Consider the following 482-nt stretch of genomic DNA (forward strand, 5'->3'; position numbering starts at 1 on the left):
ATTTATATGCAGGCAAGCTTGTGTTACTACTTTGGTTACTCTCGTGCTTTTTCCTGGCTACTGTTAATTAGCCTGGCAGCATCTTCCAATGTTGCTTACATGCAGCAGTAGATGAATATAACTACTTGTATTGAGCTATCATAACATTCTCCTTTTTTTGCATCCTCCTCAAAAGGATAAAAGGCACTTTGAAAACTCTTGTTTAAGCAATGAAGGAGATCCAGACTGTGACCCAGTACTCAAATGATGTCTCTAGCGTGGTTAGTGGTGCTGCCTCCTGCACTTGCACTATCCCATAGCCTCTCATCACCTCATGCAGTCCTTCTAGGATGTTCATGGCAAAAACAATCACTGCCCTGCTACCACTTTCCTGTTACCCTCTGAAAGACTCGCCCTGTCTCTGAATTACAATATCTCAGCCTCTGTCTCTGACATCTCTTCAGGATCCCAGCTCAGGTTAAAGCAGGACTCTTTCTCTCTCA

At 43.6% G+C, this 482-nt stretch overlaps 1 protein-coding gene across 1 annotated transcript in view; it reads left to right on the top strand.

Annotated features, from left to right (window-relative positions):
* The first annotated feature begins 209 nt into the window (after window positions 1-209).
* Window positions 210-482, top strand: part of RBX1 (ring-box 1, E3 ubiquitin protein ligase) — a 17,265-nt gene continuing 16,992 nt past the window's right edge. The window contains exon 1 of the mRNA XM_009322626.1: window positions 210-260. Coding sequence (XP_009320901.1) covers window positions 210-260 — 51 coding nt within the window. The remainder of the gene's footprint in view (window positions 261-482) is intronic.

The sequence above is a fragment of the Pygoscelis adeliae genome, unplaced genomic scaffold (assembly GCF_000699105.1).
Source record: "Pygoscelis adeliae isolate BGI_AS28 unplaced genomic scaffold, ASM69910v1 Scaffold60, whole genome shotgun sequence".
NCBI lineage: Eukaryota > Metazoa > Chordata > Aves > Sphenisciformes > Spheniscidae > Pygoscelis > Pygoscelis adeliae.